General features: G+C 40.0%; 1 protein-coding gene across 1 annotated transcript; it reads left to right on the top strand.

The window, feature by feature from the left end:
• Nucleotides 1–9,903: 9,903 nt before the first annotated feature.
• LOC103208560 (olfactory receptor 56) lies at nucleotides 9,904–10,851 on the top strand. Its single transcript, XM_007954262.1, has one exon. It carries the CDS (start codon nucleotides 9,904–9,906, stop codon nucleotides 10,849–10,851), a length of 948 nt encoding a protein of 315 aa, XP_007952453.1.
• The last annotated feature ends 2,579 nt before the right edge of the window (nucleotides 10,852–13,430 follow it).

Raw genomic sequence — 13,430 nt, forward strand, 5'->3', positions numbered from 1 at the left:
TTGCTCGGTTCTACAAGCGACACCAATGGAAGCAGCAGTCAGGACATTAGATGACATGTAGCACTGGGAAGGTCGGCTGCAAAGGAACTTTTTCAAGTGCTGAGGAGTAAGGATGTCTCCTTGAGGACTAAGGTGCACCTGACACAAGCCATGATATTTCCAGTCACTTTGTATGCATGTGAGAGCTGAACAATGAATAAGGAAGACCGAAGAAGGGTTGATGATTTTGAGTTGTGGTGCTGGCAAAGAATGCTGAAGGTATCATGGACTGCCAAAAGAACTAACAGATCTGTCCTAGAGGGAGTGCAGCCAGAATGCTCCTTGGAAGCAAGAATGGCCAGACTTCGTCTCACCTATTTTGGTCATGTTGTAAGAAGGGACCATTCCCTGGAGAAGGATATCATGCTGGGTAAGGTGGAGGGTTGACGAAGGAGGGGAAGACCTTTGACGAGATGGATTGACAGGGTGGCTGTGACAATGGGCTCAAGTATAACAAGGATTGTGGAGCTGGCGTGGGATCAGGCGGTGTTTTGTTCTGCTGTGTGTGGGGTTGCTATGAGTCAGAAACGACTCGACGGCACTTAACAACAGCAACAACAAATACATTATAGAACAGTTAACTGGGATGTCCCATGAAACCTTGATCCTAAAACCTTTAAATTAAGGAACCAGATCCCATGAGGTGTTTTGTTGCACATATGTGGCCTCTGCCATTGTTTTTTTTTTTTTTTTTTTTGTCATTGTAAATAAATCTATCACACATTTTTGCCAATCCAGTTTTTTACAAGTGTACAACTTATTGACAGCAATTACAATAATGAGCTGTGCACCTCTACCCTTGATCAATGAGATTTTCCCATCACCATTTTCCAACTTTATCTTGCCCCTGGTAACCACTAATAAATTTTGGTCTCTATACAGTTTCTTTTCTTGTCTTTTTATGTAAGTGAGACCATAGGATCGTTGTTCTTTTATGATTGGTTTATTTCACTCAACGTAATGCCTTCAACCTCATCCATGCCGTGGTATGTAACAAGATTTCATTTCTCTTCACCCAAATTACAATTTTTAAAAAATTAATTTCTCCTACTAGCTGAGCAGTATTCCATTGTATCTGTGTTCCACATTTAGTTTATCCTTTCAAGTGTTGATGGACATTTAGGTTGTTTCCCTCTCCTGACTATTATGCTGCAATGAGCTTTGGTATTGAAGTCTCTTTTTGAGTCTTTGCTCTTAAGTCTTTTGAATATATACCTAGGAGTGGAATTTCTAGGTCATACGATAGTTCCATTCTTTTTTTTGGGGGGGAGAGTGGGGGGATCATCACATTGTTTTCTACAACTCTATACAATTTTGCATTTCAACCAGCAATGGATAATGACTTAAAAAAAAAAAAAAAAAAAAGATTCCAATTCTCTAGTAAAATTCTCCATTGTATTTTTTTTTTCTTGAATATATAAATGATTTATTTCATAGTCCATACCAACCACTCCTCGGAAGGAAGGTTGGGCAATCTACTTCTGTAGTGATACTGCCTCGGAAACCCAAGGAGGGATCGCTATGAGTTGGGGCTGACTCGACGGCACATAACATCAACAACATTTATGATTAACTCCAAATCCAAACTTCACTATGTCTGCTTGTATTGTCAACTTTCTCTCTTAGTTTTTGATTATTTTGTCCTGTATTCTGGCATACCTGGTAGCTTGAAAAATTGTGGAAATAATTTGAGGGCTGTTGTCTTCCTAAAAAATGAGCCTTCATGGCACAGTCATTAGTCACTTGGTTGCTAAACCAAAGATGAGTGGTTTGAACCCACCAGCTACTCCACAGGAGAAAGATGTAGGAGGAAAATGTGGCATTCTACTTCTGTAAAGATTTACAACCTTGGGAATCCTGTGGTCAGTTCTACCCTATCCTATAGGGTCACTACGGTTTTGGGTATCTTCCTCAAAAGAGGATTTAATTTTGCTTTTGGAAGACAGAGAGGTGAGCAAATCACCACATTTCAGTCTAGTATTGAGCTGATTTAAAGCTGTATTCATTCTTTGTGATAGCTGATCTTTTTGTAGCTCACCATTGCTTTGAGGATGTAGTCTTTCCAGCATTCCAACAGAAAGTCTTTGATTTTTAGATAATCTCCCTCATTGCTAAGCCCTAAGGTCAATCTTTGAGTGTCCAGGACAGGGAGTGACCAAAGATCTGCTCAACTCCCAATCATATTAGTCCCTCTTTTATGCTCAGTTTTTTACTCTGTGAGCTCTGTGTTGCTTATTAATAAACAGACATCTCAAGGAAAAAAGCACACATAATATTGAGCTCATGTTAGTGTATTTCCCTTCTGCCCATGATTCTGGCCCCTAAATCCTGTCTTGATATCTTTCTGATACTTTCAAACATATTCCTTTTTTATTTTACCCAAAGCTTTTCTAGTTTTTTTTTTTTTTAAACTAGAACTCTTTGTAGATGGGATTTTTTTCTTTTTGATTCAATTTTACTATATATAATTATGTAAAACATTTATTTGATATTGTTTTGGTTACTTAGTGCTGCTCTGACAGGAAAATACTACAAATGGGATGGCTTGAACAAACAGGAGTTTATTCTCTTACAATTTTGGAGGCATTAAGTCCTAGTTCAAAGTGCCAGGCTCTAGGGCTGGGTGAAAGCTCCTCAATCTCAGGGTTCGGCTCTGCCTCCTGCTCCCAGCCCACTGAAGCTGGAGGCTTTTCTTCACTCAGACAGTTGCTGGCTACTGAGGCTGACAAGCCCAAGGTTGACAAGTAAAAAAGGCACAGTCCCAATGTTACCAAACAACATGGCAGACCACTAATTCAAGTCCAGATGAAGTCCCAAGATGGGCAGGGCATGGCAGCCTGTTGAACAGCGACTTGGTTACATGCAGGGTTCAAGTGTACCAAAAGGCTAGAGACCAATCCCAAATCTCCTCCTTATATACAGGAAGCAGACCACATTTCCTAAAGCAGCTACTCAGCTATTCATGGCAGATTCCACCATGGAGCTGATTGCCAGTCTCATCATGGGGAATAACTACCTCCAGCTGCCCAGCCACTCAACCAGGCCCAGCCAAGTTGACAACAACCATAATTAGCACAGATATCAAAGCCAAAATTATCATTGATATCAAAAGTATCAAAGACCACCAGGAACACATCTGTAGTCAAACAAAACTGGAGCTTGCATTCTTGAACAAGGAATGGTGTGTTCTTTCATTAAGATGAATGAAAAGAAAAAAACAAGATAGACATTATCTAGTATATAAAGTTCTATAACAAATCTTATAGCAAGCTTCTCCAAACATGCTCTTACTGAGACACTTTTTTTCTCATGCTGCAAGGGCTCCTTTCTGCAGCAAGCACTAATAAAGCCAACCCCAAATATAATGGCATTTCCTGCCTCTGCTCCCTGAATAAGAAAGGGTTCAAAAGTACTTCTCCTAGAGTATACCCCTAGAAAGAGATTGATAGTTTGATCCCTGGGTGGATGTTTACTAGCTACAGAAACTGTGGGCTTGATTACTTGGAGTAGAGCCAGACAAGAGATCTCCAGGGAGAGCCTGACATGTGTGTTCCAGGGAGCTTGCAGATGCAAATAAACATATAATAAGTACCTGGAGAATTCAGAAGTTGTGAGACAAAAAGGAGAAGCTCTCATTGGCAAGACAAGAACAAAGCACAGCAATAGCCTAGCATTCAGGATGACTAGCTTGCATGTTTCTGAAGTGGATGGTTTGGAAAGTCACCATATCAAGCTTTCTTGAAAATTCCTCTCTTGAGGGTGGTCTGTGTAAAAGCCTGAAAAGAAAATCTTCAGGACAGGAAATGGACATTAGTCAAAAAGGCCAACTAGAGACCACATACCCATGTTACAGAACTGTCACTGCAGAAGTTTAGAGGGTGAAGAAAACATTCAACATCCCACAAATGCACAGAGGTCAGATAGATAGATAGATAGGCAGACAGATATAGATAGACAGATAGACTAGAATTTGGATATCTCAATAGAGAACACTGATATATAGTCCTCAATAGATTGCATAATTATTTCACACCCATAATCCCTCCTACAAACCCCAACATATAAAGGAAGAGATATTCATAAGTATCAGAGCAAGAGAAGGAAGAGAAAGAGTGAAAGTAAAGATTTTTCCCCTTTTCCATATAGTGGGTCTCTAAGTCTCCACTTGGGCCTGAGATAGGTAGGAACAGGGGCTTTGAATTAGATGGAAATTTAAGTTGTGACTTGGATAGGAAGGGAACTTAGCCTGCCTGGAAAACAACCTTGATTAGCTAAGTGGGACTTAGACTGCAAGTGACCAGATAGCTCTGGAATTAGCCTTGTGTTATCAAGAATAACCATTTATTTTTGTATAAAATCAATATGTAGGTTAGATAATAGTAGCATAACAGATTTCACATGGCAGAATAGGGTAAATTGCAAAATGTACAGGTAGTCTGTAAGAGCTCATGGAGGCTGAGGTCCCTGTGGACTGAATCTTTTGGAAGGTCAGAATGGTAAAGATGATGGATGTTTTTAAAAATATTTTATTGTGTTTTAGGTGAAAGTTTACACAGCAAATTGGATTTCCATTCAACAATTCATGCATAAATTTTTGCATGACATTGGTTCCAAAGGATGATGGATCTTTACATTATGAGTTGTGTTTGCATAAGAAAAGAGAAACCAGGCAAATTATGTTGCAATAATGGAAATAGCTCAAGCAAAAGCATTTAAGAAGAGAAATATCAGGTACATATGGGGAACCAGAGTAGATCAACTGCTTGTGATAGAGAAACAGGAGGCTGGAATGGGAGAAAAATATGAGATGGCTCTGGGAAGATTCTTCAAAAGCCAGTTTGCTGTGCCTGAAACCAATTCTTTGGAACATTCTTACTCTTAATAATAAGTGGGAATGGTTAGCCTTTGTCTCATCTACTTCAGTCATATGGTCAGAAGAGAAGTATAGGGTCAGTGGATAAGAGGAAAGTTCTCAATAAGATGGATTGACACAGTGGCTGCAACGATGGCCTCAAGCACAGCAAAGATTGTGATGATGGTGCAGGACCAGGGAGTGCTTCTTGTGCTCTGAGTTGCTCTGAGTTGAAATCAACTCAATGGCACCTAACAACAACAAAACCAGTTTGAAAAGAGGCTTATTATCACTTTGTCCTTTATTGCCTCCTGTCTTTCTACATCTCCATTCCCAAATTCCCTTTCAATCCCATCTCTCAGATCTCTAATCTCTCCTCCCTGCTCACTGGCCTCCAAAAGCTAACCCAAGAACAATGTATGATCAAGTGGAACGTATTTATTGCTGTTGTGAAAATAAAGTGAAAACCAGTCAAATAATGCTAGAGTGAAGGGAAAAAGATAATGTGGTGATTTAACCATGTGTTTGCTAATAAATTAGCCATTTGGAAAGCTGATCATGAAAAAATTGATCAGCTTCAGCAGAACATAAAGTAAAAAACAGAGTGACCATATAACTTATCCACCTGGGAAATGCTTGAAAGTGAAGTGGGTACTTTTATACTTATACTGGATTAACAGATATAACTACAAACAACAGGACAGTCTACAACAAACTATGAATGCAATGACCTTACATCATGCTCTCATGCCACCATCTGACTCTCATGGATGTGGGTACTTTTCTTTCTCCTCTGCTAGACCACTTCTTTCCCACTGGAGGTAAAAACTCCTTGGGCCAGGAATTGTGTTTAGTTCCATCTTTAATTCATGCATAGCATTTCACATAGTGATCTGCAAAATATGCATGCTTAATGAATTTGGCTAACTTCATGGGGCCATAAAAGGGAACAGGTGTGAATTATGTGGTACAGGAAAAACTGGCTGAGGCAGCTAGAGGTGGAGACCCCATGAGGGCCTGGGTATCCTGACATTTTGTCCTTCCCCTGACTGGTTTCTTCACACTGTCCCCACTGGCCTTGCTCCTGGATTTGTCCTCAAGTTCCCTCTTTGTGTTTCTTTAATTGTGAACCTGGGAGTTTCTATTCCAGGACTAGAGTTTGTTGGCTCTCCTGGGAGTTGTCAGCTTCTCTCTCCTCACTCAATTTCTGTGTTAAGTAGCTGAGTGGCCAGTGGGAGATGTTTTTACAACTTAGATTAAGAGTTGAGGCTTTCAGGAAGCTGGGTGGGCAGCAGCCTATGGCTTGGATGCACAGTTCTTGACTCGGACTCCGTCTGCCCACCACCATCTCCTTAACCAAGTTTCCTTCTTCCCTTTCTCTTTTGCTGTCTGGAAGGTGTTTTCTGTCTGAGATGCCCTATCTGAGCTTGACAGTCCACAGTGAGTCTGAAGGTGATATGGGGCTTCACAAGCAGGCTGACAAGTAGTGGAAGGCTGGGGAAAAGGTCAGAGCTGGGTGGGCACTCCTGCCTGTTTGCTATGACTGAGCTTGCACAAACACAGGGGAAGGACAGTGAAAAGACTTTTATATTAGAAACTTCCCAAATTTTCTTTGCTGAATTTGTTTCCCTCCAGAGAACCCACCCAAGGTGAGTGAGAGTCACCCTGTCATTTTCCCTTCATCCTACTTCTCTCTTCTGTGAGTTCCTATTATTGGCTTTGCTAGTTCATCTCTCCATTTCTGTTTATCAGCATTTCTCATTTCTCCTTTGTCTACCTTTAACATGCCCTTTTTCTTGGGGGGGGAGGGAAATGAGGGACATTGAACTTTCTGGAGTTTCAGTGCTTTCTCTCTCTTTCTTCTAGTCCTTTTCCTTTTATCTACTTCTCTCTTTTTATTTTCCCAATGTCTTAGTAGCTTCTGTGTAGATTAGGGGTGGGGGTGGTCAACTATGAGTTCCTGGAGTGAAGAGTGATCTAAAACAGGAAGACTAAGGAGTAGTAGCATAGTGCCTAAGGCACTTGACTGCTAACTAGAAGGCTGGCGGTTCAAACTCACCAGCCACTCCTCACAAGGAAGGTTGGGCAATCTACCTCCATAGTGATACCACCTTGGAAACCCAAGAAGGGGTTGCTATGAGTCAGGTCTGACTCGATGGTACATAATAACAACAACAACAAGGAGTAGAAAGAAATGAAGGAGAAAGGGTAGAAGGAGGGGCTAAATACAGGAAATAGAATAATAATATAGTAGAATAATTGTTGTTGTTGTTGTTATGTGCCGTCAAGTTGGACCTGACTCATAGCGACCCCTGTTTGGTTTCTGAGACAGTATCACTACAGAAGTAGATTGCCCAACCTTTCTTCTGAGGAGTGGCTGGTGGGTTTGAACCAGCAGCCTCTGGTTAGCAGTCAAGTGCCTTAGGCATTATGCTACTGGAGCTCCTTAATAGAGTAATAATAGAGTAATAAAACAGAGGATATTGAAGAGACAAGGAGGCTTCAATATAAAAAAATGGAGCAAAATGAAGTCATTAACTAAACATACTGCAGAAAGGACTGTAGTCAGAGAGGAGGACAAATGGGCATGTGAGATGCTAGAATAATTTCTTGAGATGTTTTAATATAATAGTAGTATTATTCATTGAACAAATATTTACTTGGAACATAACATATGCCATACACTGTTTTAGGAGCCCAGGATCCCACTGTCAGCAAAACAGAATTAAGGAAAATAGATTCTATTTCAAAAAGTAAAAAACAAGCAAATCCATATGAATAAGATGCATCTTCTCTGATGGCTTTGAGTGCTATGGGATGGACACATTAGGAAGGGAAAGGGTGCAGAGACAGAGGGATGCACCTCTGTCCAGGGAAACCTTCCTGATAGGGGTGAGGAGGTGAGTGGAAAAGGTGGAGGCTATCTGAGGGAAGAGTCTTTCTGTCTCTTATATTTGCTGTTTCTACAAAAAAAAAAAAAAAAAAAGGCTTTTCCAGGCAGAGACTCTTGTTATGTATGTATGTGTGTGGTGACCAGAGAGAAGTGTGAAAATTGTGAGAAGTGACAAGAAAAGAAACAGCGAGAAAGAGAGATTGACCTTGAAGTTCCAAGTTGGATGCATATAGCTGAGGGTGTCTGCACACTGTGGGCAACACTGGACATCCTCAGCACGTGGGCAGGCCCATGTAGCTTGAGAATGTATGTGGACTTATACACAGAGAGCAAGGCTGTGGAGTCACCTTCTTTACCCTTTGCAGGGAGCTAAGGTCAATATGAACACAAAAACATGTGAATGTGTTGTACATGCCAATATCATCCATTTGTAAAAGTGTGGCTATCTTTTCTACATTCCAGAAGATACTTTTTACCACTGACTGTCCTCACAGAAAAGAGTAAAGCAGTGAAATTGTACTACATTCACATCAAGAAGAAGCTGTCCTGTAATTAAAGTGTCAGGCTTTCTGCTTTCAGAAAATGTACATTGTAAATCACTTCACTGTATATTATTTTATCCAGCCAGCTCATATATATTGAGCCAGGTACGATTCTAAGTGATATCAATATCATCATGAACAAAAATGGTGCATGTGTTATTGTGATGAGACAAATGGTGAAAGTACAAACATACGGGCAGGTATGGATCAAATGGTCTAGGTGTTGTGCATAAAACTAAAGCAGCTAGGTGGCTACAAAGTGCTTTAATATGTTTTCAACATAAGTTTCATGGAAGATCTCTTAAAAAGTTGACATTTGAGTAAAGATCTGAAGCACCTGAGAGATAGAAATCTGAGAAAAACCTAGAATCTTGAAGCCACATGACTTGTGGTGATACCTCCAGAACTCAGAGGAAGAGAAAATGCAGTCTCCAAGGTGGGAGTGTGTCTAGTTTTTTTTTTTTTTTTTTTTTTTGAGGAAATTCAGTGAGTGACAGGGAAACACAGTAAGTTTGGAAGAGGAGTGGTATGACAGGAAATAAGAGTAACAGCATTTTTGAGTGAGAAGGATCATGTAAGGCCCTGTGTGCCATTTAAAGGTTTTAGAGTTTGTTTGGAGTAGTTTAAGAAGTCACTGACAAAATTTCAGCTTGAAATTCAGCCTGCGCAGACACTTCCCTTCTTGATAACTTGCTATTTGCCTACATGGTATGATTTACAATTTAGTAGCATGATTTGAACTACTATAAGAGTAACTCAAGAGGTTCAGGGGTAAAAATCTAGAGACCAGGTGTTATAATCTAGCTGACAGCAAATGGTGACTTAGACCAGGCTAGTAGCAGTGGAGATGGTAAGATCGAATTGGATTCTGATATATTTTGAACATAAACAAGTCAAAGTGGCTTTTCTGATTGAATATAGGGGATGAAAGAAATAGATGAATTAAAACTGGATCCAGGATTTCTACCCTGAGTAAATAAAGGCTAACGGAGATTTTAAGTTCCATTGTTGTTGTTATTTGCCATTGAGTCAGACCCGAATCATAGTGACCCTTCCTTAGATTTCCGAGGCAGTATCACTACGGAAGTAGATTGCCCAACCTTCCTTTCTTTCCCTTATTGTAACATGTACAAATTATCTCTTGGAAATAAAATTGTTCAAGCCCCAGTAGAAAGAATTTGCAAAGTCCATCTGATGCCAGATAAGAATCAATATCATGTGGAAAAGCCAAGAATGTGCCTGTTGAAGGAAGTTTATCCAATAATCTTCTCAAGATTATTGATATTTTATTGGAAACATAAAATTACTTATTTCCACCCTTGATATGGAGACACATGAATATTGATATACATTCTAGTTCTATAAGCTGGCAGAGATCCTATCCCCTGTGTCATGGGAATATGAAATAATGTATGTCCTGTTCTACGTCCTTAAGCTTATGTTGGTGATGTCTGATAAATTACAAAGAAAATGACTATCTGAAGAGGTAGAATGCAGGAGTAAGTAAATATATGTGAGTAATTTCAAGAATTTTTTTTTTTTTAACATATCTTCAGGTGGCCAGGAAGAATTGAGCCATGGAGACCTGGATGAACCGATCATCCACAGATGACTTTATCCTCTTGGGCATCTTTTCCTACCATGCAACTGATTTTGTTCTTTTCTCTATGGTTATGATGGTCTTCACAGTGGCCCTCTGTGGGAATGTACTACTCATCTCCCTCATCTACATAGATCCTCGACTTCATACACCCATGTACTTCTTCCTCAGTCAGCTTTCCCTCATGGATCTCATGCTGGTATGTAACATTGTGCCAAAAATGGCAGTGAACTTCCTGTCTGGCAGGAAGTCCATCTCCTTTGTGGGCTGTGGCATACAAATTGGCTTTTTTGTTTCTCTTGTGGGTTCCGAGGGACTCTTGCTGGGACTCATGGCTTATGACCGCTATGTGGCCATTAGCCATCCACTTCACTATCCCATTCTCATGAGTCCAAGGGTCTGTTTCCAGATTGCTGGAGGATCCTGGGCCTTTGGCATACTAGATGGAGTGATCCAGATGGTGGCAGCCATGACCTTCCCCTACTGTGGCTCCAGGAATGTAGACCACTTCTTCTGTGAGGTGCCAGCTTTATTGAAGCTGGCCTGTGCAGACACTTCCCTTTTTGAGAACCTGCTATTTGCTTGTTGTGTCTTCATGCTCCTCCTTCCTTTTTCCATCATCGTGACCTCCTATGCCCGCATTCTGGCTGCTGTGTTCCACATGCGCTCTGCTCAGGCCCGTAAAAAGGCTCTGGCCACCTGTTCCTCCCACCTGACAGCTGTCTCCCTCTTCTATGGGGCAGCCATGTTTATCTACCTGGGGCCTAAGGGCTACCGGACCCCTAGCCATGACAAGGTGGTTTCTGTCTTCTACACGGTTCTTACTCCTATGCTCAACCCCCTAATTTATAGCTTGAGGAACCGAGAGGTGATGGGGGCACTGAGGAAGGGACTGGACCATTGTAGGATTGTCATCCAGCATTGAAGGTCAGTATATCTGGTGCTTGATTCTGCCATGTCTTGGCTGTATACCATTGGTATATCACTCACTCTTTGTCAGTGTCTGTTTCCTTATCAATAAATGAGAATCATGACCCTTGTTCTACCTCATGAGGATGTTGTGGGGGTTGTTGCATGTAAATCTAAAGCCCCATGCAGAAGCAAAATATGCTATTTATTGTTATCACTGATTGTTAGTAAAGTTCTTAAACTAAATTCACTCCTTAATTCTTCTGTAATAGCAATCTTTTACTGAGTACTTACTAAGTCCTGGTCACTGTCCTATTTCTTTACATACCTTCTATATTATTTAATTGATGATTCAAGGTAATAAATATGGATATCTTAAATAGAAATATTCTAGTTTGCAGAAGTTGAGTGTCTAGAATTCTTCCTGCATACTTCTTAGCCTTTTCTTATGTTCCATAGAAGCTTTATAATGAATGCCTCTTTTAAGAAACAAAGTATATCTCTACTGTTTAGATGTTCTCTCTGCAGGGGTAGTGCCTTGTGTATTTTGTATTACTAGTGCTGGCTCTGTGTAGTATAAAACCTTTATAGAATGAATGGAAGAAGAGAGCATTAAATGAGGTAATGTATATGAAAGGAGTTTGTAAAGCATTAGTCACATGTCAAATTTTCTGTGGCAGCTGAGATTCAATTCAGTACTTCACATGTGCAACACTGAAATTATATGTATTTTGGAGAATGAAGATTAGAACACAAATGAACACAATATTTGAGCCCTTATTTAAAAATTTGATAATTAGAGTCTAGTCAGGAATAACGCTACATCAATTATTTTAGTAGAGAGAATTTAATGTAAAGAATCTTTAATCAGATATTGGAGAAGTGAAATGACAAAACAAGAACACTAAGATTTACAGAAGGAAAAACTACAGTAAGAAGAGATAGTAATCTCTAGGCTTGAGAGATCAAAGGGAGAGGGTTAGGATTATTAAAACTTAGAATCTTTTTTTTTTCTTATGTACAAATAAATATGTCCAATAATTGAGGGCAACAATATAAATTTCCTTTATAGAAAAATATAGCAAAAGAAAGCCCTGGGATAAATAATTATAAATGGTCTCCTAGCAGTAAATTTTCTAAGTATAACTTGTGTAATATGTTTGGAACTAAATCTGTTGTGGGGCAAAGGAGACTATTTTAATTGGCCCTACTGGCAAGGATTCTATTAATGAAACAGTCGTCTTGCTTTCAGCTTCCCTGATCACTTTGATAGCAAGTGAAATTTCTTTTATTTGATCAGAAGTAGGACCATGAATATATCTTCAGGAATTGGATTGATCAGTTTTCTGACGTAGTTTTAATAGTTGCTTTTGTTAGCAGACTTTGTGTGTGTGTGTGTGTGTGTGTGTGTGTGTGTGTGTGAAAAAAGAATTCTACCTTAATGTGTTATACCTTGAAATGTGTATTTGTCATTCTTTTCAAATGCTTCTAAGGAAAGGTAAGTGATCAGGGACTTTTGGGGCTATCTCCTGGTTTAAGTTTGTACTTAGCCATATGCTTCAATGAAGGAGGTCTTATGGTGTAGTGCCTAAGGTATTTGACTGCTAACCAGAAGGCTGGTGGTTCAAACCCACCAGCCACTCCTTGGTAGGAAGATTGGACAATCTACTTCTGTAGTGATACTGCCTCTGAAACTAAAGGAGGGGTCGCTATGAGTTGAAACCAACTTGACAGCAGTGAGTTTGGTTTTTTGGTTGTTATGCTTCGGTAGCATAGTGCCTAAGGCACTTGACTGCTAACCAGAAGGCTGGCAGTTCAAATGCACCAGCCATTCGTTGGAAGGAAGATGGGGCAATCTATTGCCTCGGAAACCCAAGGAAGGGTCGCTATGAGTCGGGTCCGACTCGACAGCACACAACAACAACAACAACAACAACAACATGCTTTAATGATTCCCTCTGCAGTGATGTTCTAGCAATGTGTTTGCTGGGTGAGAACTGAGGTAGAGTGCACGTAAAGGACAAGGGCTTTAGAACGTGATGGAATTGGGCCCACATTTTGGGTGATATTGGGAAACTCACTCCACACTCTGGGACAGAGTACGAGTACAAAAAATAAAAAAAAAAAAAACAACCCTACTGCCATTGAATAGATTCTGACTCAGAGCAACCCTTTCTTGGGTAGACTAGAACTGCCCCATAGGGGTTCTAAAGCTGTAAATCTTTATAGAAACAGACTGCCTCATCTTTCTCCTGCAGAGTAGATGGCGGATTCGAACTGCCAACCTCCCGGTTAGCAGCCAAATGCTTTAACCACTACACCACTAGAGCCTTTTCTGAGTTAAAGTAGATAGAAGTTAATTTTGAGAATTCAATGCTATATCCTTTGCAACAATGTCTGACATCTATTTTGTGCTGAGTGATAAGAGTCCCTACCCTCAAGGAACTCATTTTATTTTTTTTATTTTTATTTTTATTTTTTTTATAGATGAGATGAATTTTGTTTTTTAAATTTTTATTTTGATTTGGGTGAAGATTTACAGAGTAAATTCACTTTTCATACAGCAGTTCACATATACTTTGTCTCATGTCATTG

This window comes from Orycteropus afer, unplaced genomic scaffold, assembly GCF_000298275.1.
Source record: "Orycteropus afer afer isolate SDZICR_OR568_19922 unplaced genomic scaffold, OryAfe1.0 scaffold00455, whole genome shotgun sequence".
NCBI classification, from domain to species: domain Eukaryota; kingdom Metazoa; phylum Chordata; class Mammalia; order Tubulidentata; family Orycteropodidae; genus Orycteropus; species Orycteropus afer.